Below are 15332 nucleotides of genomic sequence, written 5' to 3'. Positions count from 1 at the left end.
CCAAGTGTAATACATAGAATATTAAACAAGCTCTGTTATCAAGTCTGACATGCTAAACAGCTCTCAGCTGGGGAAGATGATTTGGACTTTATATAGCCAGTGTTAAAAGCGTGAGGAGTATAGAGGAAAACAAGGCCTCAGCTCTGTAAAGGAGGGTTCCAACAGATTCCATCTGCTTCTGTACGTTCACAGAACATCCTTAACAATCTCCACTTGAGCTTCTTTTCTTCTAAGGAAAACCAACCATGCGTTTTCTAAGTTTAACAGTAAAAATGGATGTGACTAATGTGCAAAATGAGTGGGATGAGTACGATGTTTTGGCCAGAGCGATTTACCCCCAAGACAGATAAGTTTCTAAGGGTAAATCTTAAACACAGGTTTTTTTTTTTTAGAGTAACAGTAAAAACAAAGAAAACTTCACCAACTCTCCTTACAGTCAGCTACCACAGTTTATTTAAAGAAATTCTGCAAGGTAGCCAACTCCTTCCCACAAAGGAAGCAATAAGAACTGCTGGCTCTAAAGCACCAAGGATACAACAAACACCATTATTGCGTCTACCTGGACAGAAATACAACCACGAGGGCAATGTGTTACAGCAGCAGGATGCCACCTTTTCAAAGAGGGAAACTGGGTAACAACAGAATACAAAAAAATAAGAAAAGCATTACTCACCTAATGTTCAGGTAGGTGAGCATCTGCAGGTTTTTTATAGACTCTGGAATGGATTTGATGCAGTTGTGATACAAGTTTAACGTTTCCAGCGGTGCAAACAGCCAGACATCAGGAGGAATTTCAGTAAATCTGTTCTTGGAAAGATCTGGAAGTAAAAGGAAAATATCCTTTTTTTAGACAAAAATTTGCCTGCAGTAAGATTAAAATAACCACTGTTATTCTTAACATGCTAAAGAAACAAAATCAGGTATAAAATAATTCCATTATAGCAGATGTTACTGCATATAATTAATTGGCCAAAAAGACTTACAACACTAAAATAGTGTTATTTGATACTCACTCATAACAGAAAATAGAAAAGTCGGGAATTCAAAGATGTTTTTGCTAGTTAGGAATGTTCAAAATGAAACTGAATCTTATTTCTTATCCCTCTCCCACCAGTCACCCATGGAACTGCTTTTTTTTCTTTTCCTCCCATTCTAGGCTTAAAAACCAAGCAGGGAACAAGCCCAGTAAACATTACTTTTCCTGTTTGACAGCTACATTACAAGCTAATTTTGTTGTGCAAAATATCTGCAATGCTGAAGCCAAGTCAGCAAAAACAAACAAACAAAAAAACCTTGAATGCTTTGCTCAAGAGCTACAATTCTCATTTAAAAATGCATCCTTTATTGTAAGCACAGTAACTGAGAAATTCTCCAGTTGCACATTTATGACTTAGCTAAAAAGGGAATAAAATCACACCATCGATGCCAGAAGTACACAGCTATAAAAATAAGGCTGCAATTTACCCCAGCCTAAGAGCAGCAAGCAGCCATCTCTTTGACAACAGCAACATAATACTTTAAACAGGGTTATTCATACAGTGTGTGAGTGCATTATAACAATCTGCATGCGGAAGTCGGGAGAAAACAGTGCAGACCACCTCCAATTCCATGTAATTTATAGACAGATAAAGGAGTTGGGGTGGAATATGAACCTTGAGTTCTGGAACTCTCATTTAACTACCAAAACCTGTGCCCACAACCCACAAAACTATCTTCTTGATGAAAAATAGGAATTTACTTGAGAAAGAAAGCCTGCTTTTCTGAAAGTCGCTTTGGCTCCCAACCCAAGATGCTTCAAAAGGATGTGGTTTCTCAGAAACGCTGAACAAACTCTTTTAAGAAAGAAGCAACACAGATCCCTTGCTATTTCAGGCTTTAGTTCTCAGTTTCCAACACTTGCATGAAGTAACCAGCCTTCTGCTTAGCCCCTATGATATTGGCAGCAGAATAAACTGCTTCTTTTGTTGCACTAAACTGGAGAAGCAGACTAGAAAGCAGCTGGAGAAATGGTTAAAGGTCACTATCAGGCTCAAAGCAGAAAGCTCAACAGCTTTAAGCACAACCTGCCAAGCAGCTGTGAGTGGCATTACGTGGGGATCAACACTGGATGAAGGCTGAACAAGCAAATTAATGACACTGAGATGGAGGGGGAGAAGAGGCAACTCAAAGCTAGAAGGCAGGGGGCCAGCCAGAGTGTGCCCCATCAACAAGTTGGATCTCCCAAACCAAACTGATGAGAATCACTAGCATGTAGAGATGTAGGAATGAAGAAGCTAAGAAAGCTGCTGAGTGCTGAAGTACACTTGATCTTAGGTGACAATCCCTCTAGAAATGAGATTATAAGAATTGCTTCCTCAACCAGTTTAGACTGGGAGACTAAATTGAGGGTGTTTTGTGAAGATTAAACATAAGACACTATCAGTGACTGTGAATCAAAGGGTGTTTTGACTCACTAGCTCTACAAGTGAGAAGAACACCATCAGAAGGGTTAAGTTTAAAAGAGGAACAACAAAACTACCAAGTTAGTTACCGCTTCATTTATTTTTACACTGAAAGAGCAAAGTCTTTACTGACTGTATAGAGACCATTTAAAAAGAGTATACCAGAAGTTCAAAAACAAAAGAGTGTGAAGGAAAACAAATTAAGAGTCAGAAGAAGGTACCTCACACAACTTTAAGCCATGATACAAAGGAAAAAAGCTTGTACTGTCAGTCAGGTCAAACCAGATCTGCCTTTATGTTTTCTCTGAGCATTCATTGTTGGTTACCATCAGATGTACTGCTGGAGTACATCACTTGAGCCAATGCACCCATGTCTATATTCCAACTTTGCATGAGATGTGTTGAATTGGAAGCACATTCAAAAAAAACAATCCATCATTTTTTATGTAATGCTTTAATATAGCCTAGGCATTAAAAAAAACACAGAGGTAAATTAGTGACTAAAACTAAACTGTACATACAAGACCTCATCCTAAAGATTTACTTACAGCCAATCTAAACATGGATTGGAGACCAGCACTTATAATCTGCCATGCTAACACTTATATTAAACTATAACACCATAAAAAAAGTTTAGTTATAATTCAAACAGTGGTTATTACTTCACTTGATGAAGATACATAGGCAGGCAAATGCTGCAACTTAACACAGCACTCCAAAGCACCCTATGATTACATGTGCTACCAACTGTTGTTCTATCACACAAACAATCCCGTCTCTTTTTGCTGTCATATCCCCAATGGGAAGACAAGCCCTGCCTTGAGGAGAGCCTGACAAAGAGAAAACTGATATGCATTCTGTCTGATGGAGTGCCAACGGTGATATGAGCACCACAGAGGCTCTGCTAACATCACCTTCTGTAAGGATGTTAGACTTCAAACACATTTAACTTCACAACCAACCACGTTAAGCAATGGGCATTATTAGTACTGGAGCAGCCAAGGAAGAGGAGACAAAGGTTCTTTCTTTTTAGCCTTAGAAACAGTATAAGTTATCTCTTACCTTCAAGCTTTATTTAATGGTGTAACACAATGTAAGTTAAATGATTTCAATACATCAGAGCTTTTTAAGAGTTAGAAAGAAATAACATGATTTAAAGCAAAATGTAAACGGAATTTTGTAGTGAGATAACAGCATGCAAACATGTGTCAGTAAATACCAAAGTTACAAGCTTCTATACCAACCAAAAATAGGGCAAATCCTAGTGCTAAGGAGTAATGTCCCTTCACTCAATAGTTCTGTTGTACTATTGAAACTCCAGTTCCTGGGTCCTCACTGTCACAGCTCAGCCTCTAACCTGTGGCAAAGTTGCAATTTGTGCAGTTGTTTCAAAAGAGCTGTGAGTTCCCCCCCTGCCATGGGGAAAGTCAGCTCTGAGGCTCTGCAGACGACAGGGAAATGGACAAAAATCACAACGTGCTTATTTCAGAGCAAAAAGCAGAGAGTTTAAGGTGCCCCACATTAAACCCCAGTGCTTCCCATGCTGAATGTCCACATCAACATCACTACCGGGAAACGAGGATATCAAGAAGGGAGCTCTTTGTAGCAATATTCCCTCAAGAGGATCGAAAGGTGGGGTTTTTTGTTTTTTCGTTTTTGTTTTGTTTCCCAGAAGGCTGCACCAGGAGGCTTCTTCTGTAGATAAGATGCTAGGGAAAAATGCCATTGTGAGCTCCTTATCAGCACTGCAGCAGTAGTCATTGCCATGCTGACATGCATCACATCCAGGAATTGCTAGCAGGGCAACAGAGCCGGCTGGCCTGCAGCTCCATGGGAAGATGCAGCACTTCAAAGAGATCCATCTCCACAAGCAGCACCTCTGCCAGGCAGTACCACCACCAGAAGAATCAACATCTGCATTCTTGTTAATGCTTAGAAACAGGAGGGTTTTGTTCTAAGTAGACTGCGTTGAAAACATCAACATTTAACTTTATTACAGTGCTTACGTGACTCTATTACTAAATTGGTTGAATAATTAATGCATGCCAATGAGATGCGCTGTTATGTTTTAAGAACGTTTGGTTTTCTGGGGCATGCAAGGCAAAATGCTTACAGAAGCTCCCGCATCTCTTAAGCTGGTAGTGGAGATTTCTTGCTAATAGAATTATATTTCCTCTCATCTACTTCAATAATTGCAAGACTACAAATCATCACACAGAAAATCTGAAAGCTCGTGGTATAGCTGTAAATGAAGAAAAGGGTAAGTCAGCTCTTCCATAGGCCAGCTATGCATCCACACGTGAGCACAGCACACCCACCTGCGTTTACCCACTCTTCACTCTGTTTTCAGCAGTGATCTATAGCTCAATCTACAGCAAATGTTGAATAACACCAAAACACAGAGCTGTTTTTTTAGAGAGCCGAGCACAAATCGTGACTGAGCAAAAATACTGCAATCGAGTTGTGCATCAGAAGGGGCTCTTTCCAGCGTCTGTTAATACACAGCTCATGCACAACAGTTTGATACAAAGCATTTCACAGAGCAGGAAATCAACAAGTCAGACCCTGCAAAATACAAACTGCGTTGATTTGTCATTGAAGTACATTCATCTATCGACATCACTGAGAAGCATTAAGTCCTATTTGATTATTTTTCCCCACTTTGTCCTCCCACCAACATCCTCAATAATTGCCAAACGTCAAAGCACACCCCAGTCTGCGCCCATCTTTCAAGAAAGTAAGACATCTATTCTTCACAAAAAAAGAATGCTTCCAAGTCTGAGCAGCTCTCTTATTACATACACTATTCCACTGCTGTAACCACCACTATTTCTGTTGATTTTAAAGCCATCAGTAATCTGTCACCCAACCACTCCCACCACAACTATGTATTTGTAATAAGTTGGACTTATGACAGTTTATCCAGCAGCCTCGTCCATATCCCTGTTTTCATACCTCTTCTGAGATAAAAGACCTGAAAGCATCCCAAGCCTGCACATCCCCCCTTCAGATGTGCTTAATGCTACAAAAACCGTATCTCCACATTTCCTTTAGTCTTGCTATCTTCTTCACTGGGAACAATTAAACACAGATGCTCAGAAATGCTATTAAGAACCAGTGATAAGCTCACGTGAAACTTGAGTTATCCATATCTGAAAATATCTTGCATTTTAACACCGCCAGCACCAAGCTCCAAAAGACCCAGAAGTGCAGCTAGCACCCTACAAACATTCAAACATACCACTTTAGAAACGAAATCCCCTTGTACTACATTCTGTACAACATCTTTCTCCTTTGATAAGTAAAAAGGTAACAAAAAGCAAGACAATTGGATATATTCTGTTCTATTAGCAAAGCAAAGCTGCCAGCTTCTGTTGTGCTATTTCAATACCGGAAAACTACATCCAGGAACATGATTTGTCATCACTGTTGGCACGAACAATTTCCTCATTTTCTGTCTTGTTTTAATCCTCAAAGCAATCATGTAAGTATATCTAAGTGATATGATCATTCAAGGACAGGAAGAAAAAAAAAATTGCATTCAGTCAGAAGATACACAAAGGTAAGAGATGAATTTATGAACCTTAAAACGAAGTCTTCTAAAGCCCAATTTGAAAGCCACAAATGATGCATATAAAAAAAGAAAACTGAAGAAAAACACGTGGTTCAAGAATTGACTAGAACTGTAAGGCTCCTTGACGTGTTTGATGAGAAACTAAGAAAGGAAAAGATCTGGTTTTGATTCCTAACCACAGAGAAAGCACTTTGCAGGAGCAAATCAATTGCATTGTTTAAACAACGATGCTTTCTTTGGTAAGAACAAAATCATAGAATCATAGAACAGCCTGGGTTGAAAAGGACCACAACGATCACCTAGTTTCAACCCCCTGCTATGTGCAGGGTCACCAGTCACCAGACCAGGCTGCCCTGGTCCACATCCAGCCTGGCTTTGAACGCCTCCAGGGATGGGGCATCCACAACCTCCCTGAGCAACCTGTTTATACGCTCCCTTCAAGTACTGGAATGTCACAACGAGGCCTCCCTGGAGCCTTCTATTCTCCAAGCTGAACAAGCCTAGATCCCTCAACCTTTCCTCACAGGAGAGCTGCTCCAGCCCCTGATCATCTCAGTGCCTCCTCTGGACCCGCTCCAAGAGCTCCACGTCCTTCCTGTGCTGGGGGCCCCAGGCCTGGACGCAGCGCTGCAGATGGGGCCTCACAAGAGCTGAGCAGAGGGGGACGATCACCTCCCTCTCCCTGCTGGCCGCCCCTTTTTTAATGGGCAAAAAAGAACAGAGGATTCTATGATAATCATGAAAAAGCACAGCACTGTCCTAAGTGACCTGTGAAGGCCTCTTTCAACCTCAATAGGGGGATTGATAACTGCAGTCTGTTTGTATTACACAAGTGTAACTACCTTAGCACTGCTTGGATATTTCAGACATCAGTTCATTAAGATGCTACACGGGAAAATTAAAGATGCATCTACAAAAACCAAGTGTGCCTAAATACATATCTGCTTCATATAGAGCGTATGCACCCAACCCAGTGGTTTTATTTATTCCTCTTCACTTGGTGTGACCCAGGCAAGACAAAAGGTTGGATACCCACAGCATAGAGGATCCTAATAACCACGACAGCCATTAATTTACATGGCAACATTAAGCAAACGCCCATCTTCATGAGGAACTTTCAAATACGGAAGGGGGAAAAAAAAAATCCCAGTTAGTACTCATTTTTAGGTTACTTTGTGTGTCCACTTCACCAAAACAAAATTGAACCCTTCTGTGTTTTAAGAGCTGTGCTCCTACGCTGCTACCAATTATAGGAGGAGGGAGAAAGAAAAGCAAAACCAACTGAGCCAGAAACTGAAATCTAGATCTGGAGGGATAAAGAGGAAACAGATTAAAGAGAACTTTTTGCAGGGATTCTGATGACAAGTCCCTTGCATAAGCTGCCCACCCCTTCCCATTAACATTCAAACAACATACAAACCAAGGTTTCTGAAACTCCTAATTCCTCCCAGTTCTCAGGAACCATATGAGAGAAGAGCTCTTAAGCTCACCAGACCTACAGGACAAGGTACATTACCTAGCATTCCCTTTCAAACCTACAGATCACACTTCGACGCTAATTGCTCAAATTTTAAAGCTAAAGCACAACTAAAAATTCCTATATCCTGCAATGAAAAGGGAAGAAAGAAGCCTGGCTACTTCAATAACTAAATATCAGAACTCCCAATATTTACTTAGGTTTAAAATTTAAGCACAGAGCAATTAAAACACGCCAAGATTTACAGAATCATAGAATTGCTCAGGTTGGAAACAACCATCAAGAGCATTAAGTGTGCATGTAGACATCAACTACCTCAGCTTCAAAACATAATTTCATTAATTTTTAAATAATACAGTTGTAAAGGGTTCCCCAGAATCACAGCAATTGCTTTTTTTGTATTAAGCTGAATGAATTTAATATCCAAATAGATCTGTTCACTTTACAACATCAAGAGGTGAAGGGCTATGCTCAAACTGAACACACTGCAGGAAAAAAGAAACCTTGATGCACCTGCTAAGCATTTATCCCTCAGGAAATTAAACTCACCAGCATACCTCCCCTGTCACAAGGAAATTAAAATACATTTAAAGTTGATTGTTAAATGTTCACGTAGTAAGATTTAAATTGATGTTTATCTGGTGTGTATATGCAAATAAAACAGAATGAAGATAGACTGCTGCTACCTTTATTCCTATTCTAATCTCTGTGGTTGCTCCACGTTTTAGCAGTAAAATGATAAAGATTAGACCAAACCTCAGCACTGGCTTGTAATGGCAGTAAGCACTCATGACAGAGTGACAAACACCAGGGCTCACTCTGCAGCACAACCTCCCCATAAATAGGAAGCAGTGGCAGAACTGCTGTTCTTTTCAAACAGCAGACAGATATAACTCAGGAATTTTAGCCTCTGTATCTTATATGGAAGATTACTGGTCTATTCTCAAGAAATTTGCCCCTGTAGAAGACAATCATTTCATACGTTAGCATTTGACACCGTCTAAAAGCCCCACAAGGACTTTTTAAAATTACATTGCTATGGTTGAAGTGTAATCGCAAATCACCTGTAATCATAGAATGGCCTGGGTTGAAAAGGACCCCAATGATCACCCATTTCAACCCCCTGCTATGTGCAGGGTTGCCAACCAGCAGACCAGGCTGCCCAGAGCCACATCCAGCCTGGCCTTGAATGCCTGCAGGTAATGTTAACTTCTAAACCTCTACCTTGAAAAGCTACATCAAACCCATGAAATAGTACAAGTAATGTAATCTGAGCTTGCAATCAACATGCTGAAAGAACAAACCCCTTCAAGTTCCTATAGGAGGAAAAGATCATGTTAAGAAATAAGCTTCTTAGAGTTGCTGCTCAGAAGGACCAGGTTTAGAAATTGGTTGAGTTTTCATATTTAAGTGAACTGAAGTTAAGCTACTCATGCTTTGTCTTTACTTCATGATCAGTGCTGCTTTTGGAGTAAGAAGAAAACTGAAAGGTCACACACATGCTCTGCAAAAGTGGTGTTACATGCACAGCTCTTTCTACTTCTGTTTCCAGTTTTGTTTCTGTTGGTCTTAGGCACAGTTTTGTGAGGATTTCACTTTCACATCTTTCTCTAGCTTCAGGATGTTGTATTTGACTACTTTTAAGTGAATACACTGATGTTTCACAGCTCACGCTGATGCAGTCATATTACTTTGGTCTGAAAAACGCAACTCAAGCCCAAAGGCAGAAAACGATGCCAGGAGCAGGGAACACCCATGTTTTGATGCTGCATGCAGTTCCTAGCTTATCTCCAAAAAGATTCAGCACCAAACACACAGAGAACATAAGCACACGTAAGAGAAGATTATGCAGAACGTGTTTTTATCAGCCTGGAATAGACAACTGAAGGGACACAGTAAATTAACATCATTTCCAGTAAAAACATGGGGCTGCAAATGTAGTTATTGAGTAACAGGTTAAAAAATATCATGAAAAAAAAACACCAAAAAAAAAGATAGGAAGTGGTGTTTGGGTTCTGGACCCAATAACTCAAGAGCTAGGAAATACCTGCTCTGTGGTTACCCACTAATTTTAGTTATGCAGTGAAAGCAATGCAGGAAGGAACCATACATGGCCACGTAATTAGAGATCCTCATGATGCAGGGAGAGAAAGTTGTGCAGGCAATGAGAAGCTTCTCACACTGGGTAGGAGGGATTGAGACCCAGTGCACTGCTTTGAAATCAACATGTTTTTTTCCATCTTTAATACAACTCCTGTCTGCTGCTTATTGGTTCCAGCAGCTGAAACAAAATGACAAAGCAACAAATCCAGGTAAACGCTTTGTTCCAGCACACAGATGGTGAAGGATTTGCAGCGTGTAAGTTACACCTGCTGGCCAGCAGCCTACAAACAGGTCTGAGATGAGGATAAGCCACATACAATTTATCTTTGCTGGGCAATTACACATTGACTCACCAGTCAAAGTGAATCTTTCAAGCACTTGGAACATACCAGTAGTAATCATGTCTGGCCAAGGAATAAATACATAGCTCTGGAACGTAACTATGGGGTAGCTCTGCATTTTCTGTGAAGCTGCAGCACTCCAACTGCCCCTGCACAGTTACCTTTATGCTAAGGACATGTTCCAGCATTAAGTATTTCAGAGGTTAAATCTTCCTGATATTCCAAGACACGACGTTATGGAAAATCCAATTTCGCTGCATGGAGAATACAAAAAGGCCCCCCAAAAATTAGACATGTCATGTTCTTTAATTACATAGACCAGCATTCCAGATGAAGATGTAACATGGATTTTTTTTTTTTTTTTTTTTTTTTTTAAAGATATTGCTTGTATTATTCACAATGCAATTTGCTATGCAGCCTAATAAGCAGTTGTTTCAATTTCAACTCACTGAACTGAGAACTTTCTAAGCTTGTCTATAGTAATAAGCATCCTTAACGAGCATCCTTACTACTGGGTTTCAGCAAGAAAGCCTCAGAGAGCATACATAACTCATCTACCCTTCCTCCAAACACTGGATAGGCTCACAAACCACTGTGGGAACTTTCCACAGCTGCTTTCTTATTAATGGTGTCACTTCCAGCTCCTGCATCTGACACAGTTCTGAGCAAAACAGCAGTACAAAAAAACTCACGTAACCTGAGCTTGTTCCCATTCAAATGTGAAGAAGTCGTTACTGAAGAACCACATCTCTCAAGGTGTTCGACCTCCAGAAGGTAATCAACATTCATCATACACCTCATATTTGTATGTCTCTTCAATTCAAAGTGGGACTTGGTGTTGTTCAATTACTTGCCATCACTTCAACCAACACTGGTACCAGCAATACATAACTTAATTCACACAGGAAAACAGAATTGCTTTAGAAGTGTATGCTCGAGAGGCAGCAGAAGAGTAGTGCAAATAACATTCTCATGCAATTGACACTGAATATTAAGCTGTAGGCTATGTTGTTTTAAAACTGTAATTGCGTGGATGACTAAATGCCTTAAAAAGGACAGAAAGATGATGTAAAAACCAAAGTTGTGCACTTAATGTAGGCAGTAGTACTGCAAAGGATGTGCATGTTTCCCCCAGCCCACCAGGAACCACAATTGGGAACTGAGCTGCTGGCAATAAGATGGTGATTAGCCACGACAGGAGGGCTCGTTCTCAAGCCATACTGGTAATAGACTGGTGTTCCTCTTCAGCCATATGAAAAGGCAGCAGGTGGTGACCAAGGAGAAATTCCAATGTTAATGTATTTACAGGCTGCCATCAATTGCCTGAGGTTCCTTCTGCATTAAGAATTGGGAATCGAGGGCTTTTTGTGGCATCTGTGCATTTACCCGGAGTAAAGAAATTGTTTTTGTGAGCTGTCACTTTAATGCATTTCATATTTACTGTACTCATGTTTTTAAGCACTGCTTACAAAAGGAAAAAGCAAATTCCTAAAGGCATAGGCTGCCTTCGGTCAGGATGGCCATACAGCACAGGAACCTAGCAAAAAAAAAAAAGCAGAACAGAAATCACACAACTCCTCAGCTAAGCAGACAGTGATTACATTGATGTGATTACTCAATTACTTAACTGCCAGGGGCTTAATGTTGCTCACACAGCAAGAAGCAAAATTACACACGTTAATAAAGTGACTGGAATATTCATACATCTCTGGATATCTTGTGACTATCTTTTTTTTTTTTTTTTTTTTTTTTTTTCCCCTCTCTTCCTAGAAGTTCATTTAACAGATGCACGAGATTTGTTTGAACAGCCAGAGAAAAAACTCTGGGGTTGCAATGAAAATTCACGGTTAACATGAAACAGGAGAAAGTCTGAGCTGAACACCCAGACGCAGGCATTACACTTTTAGCTCAGCACTAAGATTGATCACATAATTTAAGATGCCCAAAAGGTACCATATTATTTGCAGACTGTGTACTGGCAAACCATTACGTAAGTTAGAGGCAAAGTTTGGCCTGACATCAAAACAGAAGTCCAAGGGCATTGCTGAGGATGCATCAACTGCAGTTGTGCTTTAGAAGTATGTTTGTCTCTATACGTATGAAACTTACCAAGAACTGCAGCATTCATACTTCAGCAACAAAGTCATTTCTAGGATTGATTTTACTGACGTGAAGGTGGAATATTCTGGATTTACAATGATGCTACAGATGCTTTGAAGTTTCCTATTGTGAGGATGGGGAGATGCTGGCACTGTGGTTGCCCCCTCTCTGAAGGTCAGACTGGATGATGAGGCTGTGGGCAGCCTGGGCTAGAGGAAGGTGTCCCTGCTATAGCAGGGGGTTGGAGCTACATGGTCTTAAGGCCCCTTCCAACCCAAACCATTCTATTCTACCGTAAAAAGACTCGTGATAAGGAAGAGCTGCTTTTGTATCCAGACTTGTTAGAGGCATCCTGTATTTTTTGAAGGCTTTGTTTGTTTGTTCAATGTTTGTTTCACAGCCTTCACTGACTTAAACTGAAAGTGAAACACTGGCAGTATTTCTGACCCAAGGCTTCGCTCCCCATGCCTCAGCCTGCACTCATAACCTCTCATGGATGTACTGCAGTGCGAAGGAGCCATAACCGATTAAAATGCCAACAGACAAATGACTGCCTGTGAGGTAGCAGCTGATCCTACATCAAAAGATCTGTGCCACACTGATCCTGTAAAGTATGTCAGTGATTCATCAGCAGAATATCATTTACCCACTTATCAAAAAAAAAAAAAACAAACCACCCTACAGATGTCAAAATAAAGGCTACACATCTCCTGTTCACAAACGAGCTTCTGAAAGACATCTAAAATTCATATCCCATGGATTTAATTGGTGAATCAGTATTGCTATCCATCGGCGTCGTTATGAAAATGCTTTTGCACAGACTCACATCTATGACCCCAATGAGTGATTTCAGAAGCAGCAGCACTACGGCTATCACTGTCAGATGCTGTCTTGGAGTGTTTTCATACAACGTCCTTCATGGTGAAGGTTTGATCCTGATGCTGGTGACAAAGCCTTGCTGCCTTCTAAAAGACACAGGCAGCTTTTACTCAAATACGCTGAAAATCAAAAGAGAGCTAAAAATTAAACCCAGATGCAACGAGAGGCAAACAAAATATGGGCCTTTATGCACCTGCTTCAGGATGCAGAGTCTTTTGTTAATGATGCTCCCTGTACAGAATATGTCATTGCAACACTTTGGTTAGTGAGCATTTAACACGTTGAAATGGCCTCCTGTGGCACTGAAGGTGTTTTATGGAGACAGAGCTATTATTTTTGGAACTTGTTCTTCATTTAACCTCGTGCCTCCATTGTGGAATAACCAACACACTTCTACCTACCCCTGCTCCGTGTTGCATAGGGATGCATCACACACATCAGGAAAAAAAGAAGGCTAATAACCCACAAACCATCAGCAGGGAAACGGATACAAGAATGGGATTTATAAATCCGCCCTTCCCATGTTTTACACCCTGATGTACCGCGGGAGGCACAAGGACGGCATCCTTCAACTCTGTGCACAAAACGCAGCCCACAACAAAGCCCAACAGAACGCGGGTGTGATGGAGGAGCAGCACGGGGCTGCCAGAGACGGATCAGGTGCCACAATGGGCAAGCTGCGCTCAAAACAATAACGCAGCCATTCACAACCTACGGACAAGAAAGAAAAAAAAACAACAAAAAACCAAACAAACCCCAACACGGGGTTAATTCACGCAAGCAACGTTTGGGAAAGCCAGCTATTTCTGAACGAAATACGCGCTAGGAGAGGCATCTAACGTGATCGGCGCTCAGCAACCCAGCAGCAAGCAAAACCCGAAGCGCAACACGAGCTCCACGGCCCGCGGGCACCGCATCCCGCGGGCACCGCATCCCGCGGGCACCGCATCCCGCGGGCACCGCATCCCGCGGGCACCGCACCCCGCGGGCACCGCATCCCGCGGGCACCGCATCCCGCGGGCTCACGCACGGACAGCCCAGGTGTGACCGCCGCGTAACAAAGCGCCGATGTGCCCCGCACCGCAGCGACGCGCCGCCCCGCGCCGCCCTCGCCCCACCGCAGCCCGGCAGAGAGCCCCCCCGTTCGCGCCCCCCCACCTGCTTGCGTGGTGTCGCTCAGGTCGTAGCCGCTGCCCGGGAAGTCGCGCAGCTTCCTGCCGCTGAGGCAGAGGATGCCCGAGCTGCCCGCCTCCTCCAGGGCCCGGTCCAAGCTGCGCACCGTGTGAGGCTGCGGAAGGGTGGCCGCCCCCCAGTGCGGTCCGGCCGAGAAGGAGAGAGTGAGATGAGCGGGGATCCCCAGCCCCCCCGTCCCGTTGTTATTGCCGCTGCCGCTGCCGCTGCCGCCGCCGCCGCTGCTGCTGCTGCTGCTGCCGCCGCCGTTGCCGCCGCCGCCGCCCCCCTGCCCGGCCGCCATCTTCGCGCGGCGCAGCCCAGCCCCACAATAACAACAGCGGGGCCGCCCGCCGCCGCCGCCGCCGCCGCCGTCACTGCGCATGCGCCGCCGGGCCTGCAGGAGGAACAGGAGGGAGAGCGGAGACGGAGGAGGGGGCGTGGCTTCTCCGAGCTGCTCGGCCGCCCTCACCAATCAGAAGCGGGGAAGGGCGTGGCTTCGTGCCTTCCTTCGGCCGTTCTGACCAATCGGCAGCGAGGTGAGGGGGCGTGGTTCCCCGGGGCGCTGCCCGGTCGATGCTGATGGGAGCCGGGCTGCGGTGGACCCCGCTGCCTTAATGAGATGCTAGAGGAAGAGTAATTATCTCTATTACCGTGTAATCTGCACTTGTTAGGTGCTGCATATTTATCTGCCAGAAATACCTCTAGAGCCATCATTAAGAAACAGTAAAAGAAAGACTCCTAGACCCACGTTTTAATGCGATAGGCAGAATCTGCTTTTATGCTTTGATTCTCCTAAAGGTGCTTAAAAGGATAGCTGTATATACGTATATATATGTGTATGTGTATATATGTATATATCTGTGCATATATATATTTTTATATATATAAATATATTTTTTCATGTGTACGTGCATCATGACTGATTTGGTGATCAAAGGGAAATTGCCCCTACAGGCAGTATGGAAGAGAGCAGTGCTGTGTCAACAAGAGACTGCTGAGCTGTTATCAGTGAAATAAACAGCTTTATGGGCACTCTCTGACCCACACTCCATAGAACTGCATTAGCTGGGATCAGTACGGCAGCACTGAAGAGTGAAGGACTTAATCCCTTGGTGCGGCAGTGTATGGGCTTTGGGATGTCTGTGTCACTGCAAACAGATTGGCTTTCCTGCCAGAGCACGCTGCCAAATGTGAAGAGGGAAGGGCTCCCATTGTCACCTGCAAATATTGTGGCTGTCTGCTTC

The 15332-nt window shown here is 42.9% G+C and overlaps 1 protein-coding gene across 1 annotated transcript in view; it reads right to left on the bottom strand.

Annotated features, from left to right (window-relative positions):
• Window positions 1-14389, bottom strand: part of LRCH2 (leucine rich repeats and calponin homology domain containing 2) — a gene marked incomplete at both ends in the record, with an annotated part of 34767 nt that extends 20378 nt beyond the window's left edge. The window contains 2 exons of the mRNA XM_079542038.1: window positions 674-818; window positions 14074-14389. Of these exons, the coding sequence (XP_079398164.1) occupies window positions 674-818; window positions 14074-14389 (461 nt within the window). The remainder of the gene's footprint in view (window positions 1-673; window positions 819-14073) is intronic.
• Window positions 14390-15332: the final 943 nt, after the last annotated feature.

Source organism: Tetrao urogallus (genome assembly GCF_951394365.1).
Source record: "Tetrao urogallus genome assembly, chromosome: 13".
Taxonomy (NCBI): Eukaryota; Metazoa; Chordata; class Aves; order Galliformes; family Phasianidae; genus Tetrao; species Tetrao urogallus.
This window is presented reverse-complemented; position numbering and strand designations above follow the sequence as displayed.